This window comes from Pongo pygmaeus, chromosome 20 (genome assembly GCF_028885625.2).
Source record: "Pongo pygmaeus isolate AG05252 chromosome 20, NHGRI_mPonPyg2-v2.0_pri, whole genome shotgun sequence".
NCBI lineage: Eukaryota > Metazoa > Chordata > Mammalia > Primates > Hominidae > Pongo > Pongo pygmaeus.
In genome coordinates, this window is record NC_072393.2 from 7,017,112 (window position 1) to 7,019,966 (window position 2,855).

The window sequence follows — 2,855 nt, forward strand, 5'->3', positions numbered from 1 at the left end:
AATCAGGCCAGGCACAGTGGCTCACACCTGTAATCCCAGCACTTTGGGAGGCCAAAGCAGGCGGATCACCTGAGGTCAGGAGTTTGAGACCAGCCTGACCAACATGGTGAAACCCCCATCTCTACCAAAAATACAAAATTAGCCAGGCGTGGTGGTGCATGCCTGTAATCCCAGCTACTCGGGAGGCTGAGGCAGGAGAATCGCTTGAACACGGGAGGCAGGGGTTACGGTGAGCTGAGATCACGCCATTGCACTCCAGCCTGGGCAACAAGAGGGAATCTCCGTCTCAAAAAAAAAAAAAAAACAGAAAAGAAAAGAAAAACTAATAAAAATAATGGTAAACAGACATTCAGGTGTACAATGACATATAAAGGTCTCCTTCTTTGCCTTACGAAACCCAATTTCTCACCACAAAACCATCCACTCCTTACACTTGTTGCCTTTCAAATGCGTTTAATAAAGAACAGGTGGGGAAGTACAAAGTGTGACAATTCATAGCAGAAAAGAGGACGGGCATTAAAAGATAGGGATTCAAAACCCAGGACTGTCCCCGCTGACTCACCCCCCAACTCCGGGGCCACACCCCACAACTTCTCAGCACCCCCTCCTCCTGCACTTCATCCACCTGTCAGCATTTTTGCCTGCCTGGCCAGCCTGTCTGCCTGCAAGGCCTTGGCCAGTCTCTCCCTGGCTTTCTTCACCCTCCTGGCCTGTCTCCGGATATCTGTAGGAGTCACCAACTGGCCAGAGAGGGGCGGTGAGAGCTGACAACCCACTCCTGGGGTTGGCCCCCCTGCCACAGCTGGAAACTGCCCAGGAGTGGGCTCGGGCCGGCTGTGCACACGCTCAGCACCAGCTCTGTCCAGAGATGCACCGGCCATCCCCAGTGCAAGGATATTTAAGACGCTCTCCAAATGCAGTGGACTTGAACCTTCTCCTTGGCTGCTGCAGGGCTGCAGGGCCTGCAGTCTCCGGTAGGCGCAGAGTTGCTGCGGCTTCTCCAGGTGCTCCTCCCCTTTTCTGTGTCTGACCTGGTTGTCAGCATGAGAGCTGATCTTTGTCACCGGCCTCTGGAAGATGCAGCTGGTGAGTCTCATGGGGAGAGCAGACCTCGCAGCTCGTCTCCGATGGGCCTTGGCCATGTGGATTTCTCGTTTCTTCTGTAAAGCCCAGGGTATCATGTTTCTTTTGAGCTTCCCCTTTCAAAAGAAAAGAAAATGTGAGATTTCACCCAAATGGAGACAGGAGAAGATCAGCTCTGGGGGGCTTCTCTCAGCTCAGTGGAATCTTCCCACCAGCCTCTCTTTCTGGGGAAATGTGTCTCAAATGGCAGCGTACATCATCAGGGTTTGTTAAACTCAGATCTCTGGACCTGAACCCAAGTCAGTCTGGGGTGGACTCTGGGCTCTGCATTTCTCCGTGTGATGCTGATGCTGCTGGCAGAGACTCCAGGCATTGACACTGGTTCCTGGGACCTCATCGGGCTCATGCGAGTCAAGGACTAAATGCTCAAGGTCATGAACCAGGGCCAGTTCCAGACCTTGTCCCTCCTCATCCTCCTCAGAGGACACCCCTCTCTTCTCTTCCCTGCCACTGTCAGCTACACACATGCTGGTGCCTCCTAACCCATCCCCAACAAGACACCGGGATCCCAGACTTCCCTGTTAACCAAGACCTCACATTTCTCTGTATTTCTTTCTGCTGTGCTTCAGGACACAACATCATTTTCATAGCTCCTTGACTCTGGTCTCCAAAGAAATGGTGCACTCGCCAACCCTCACATACTCACTGCCACACCCAGATCCCACCTTCACCTGAACGCCTCCTGCTCATGGAGAAAAACCTCAGAAACGCCATGTCGCTTTCTGTTTCTAATAAGCTCAATTAACTAGAGTTATACCATGAGAGAATCTTTGGATGACATACTGAGAAAGATGATTAAGTGCCTCCTAAGATTTGACATCCTTTCTTGCTCTAACTCAATTGGAAGACTCTAGTCTCATAAAGCGGTTTCAAATACAGACTTTATCAGTGCACTTTCTATTTTAAAGCCTTCATTTCTGTCCTTCTCATTTCATTTCTGTTGTCCTGCGTTAAGATTAATACTACCCCTTACACTACCCAAGGTGTTCCCCTTTGGACGGAAAAGTATTTAGTCTCCTTAGTTACAGGACACTTATGATGTGCCAAGCTGTGCAGTAGAACCCCTGATCCAGAAGTAAACTTCAGAAATCACCGCTCTGTTGATTTTCATCTTGGTGAGAAGGAAGACACAATAAACACACTAAAAACAAATTTCTGATAGGGTATCAGATAGAATTAAGTTCCATGATGAAGAAGAAGGGAGAGACAGAGAGGGATGGAGGGAGAGAAACAGAGAAACAGAAAAGAAAGAAATTCACTACAATGAATCGTGACAGTGAGTTTAGGGAGGGACTAACCGATCATTATATTGAACCAGAGAACTAAATTTTTTTTAAAGGGACCAAGCAATTTCTGGTTCAAGAACTTTCCAGAGAGGGAGACAATTTGAAGACTGCAGGGCCAAATAATACCTCTTTTCCTTCTTAGTGATGTTGTTGGACTTTTAAAAAATTGGGGCTATTATCCCCAGATAGCTCCATGGCCAAAAAATTAGAATACCTGGAATATTACTCAACAAATATTAACACCTAGGGTATAAGTTTCCACGAGATAGCATCTAGTTTTGAGAATGACTTGCTAATAACTGTAAAGATGTTTTACAGAAAGAAAAAGGAATACAAATGGACATTATTTCGGTCAATAGTCAATAAGGATCCCATACTCACCAGAATAAGCGGGCTTGGAAAAGAGGTGAACGCAGGCTCTCCCAT

The 2,855-nt window shown here is 47.6% G+C and overlaps 1 protein-coding gene across 1 annotated transcript; it reads right to left on the reverse strand.

The window, feature by feature from the left end:
* Positions 1 to 617: 617 nt before the first annotated feature.
* Positions 618 to 2,855, reverse strand: LOC129020816 (putative methyl-CpG-binding domain protein 3-like 5). The gene is made up of 2 exons (XM_054465651.2): positions 2,811 to 2,855; positions 618 to 1,199 (listed from the first exon to the last, which is right to left on the reverse strand). Exons 1-2 carry the CDS (start codon positions 2,853 to 2,855, stop codon positions 618 to 620), a joined length of 627 nt encoding a protein of 208 aa, XP_054321626.2.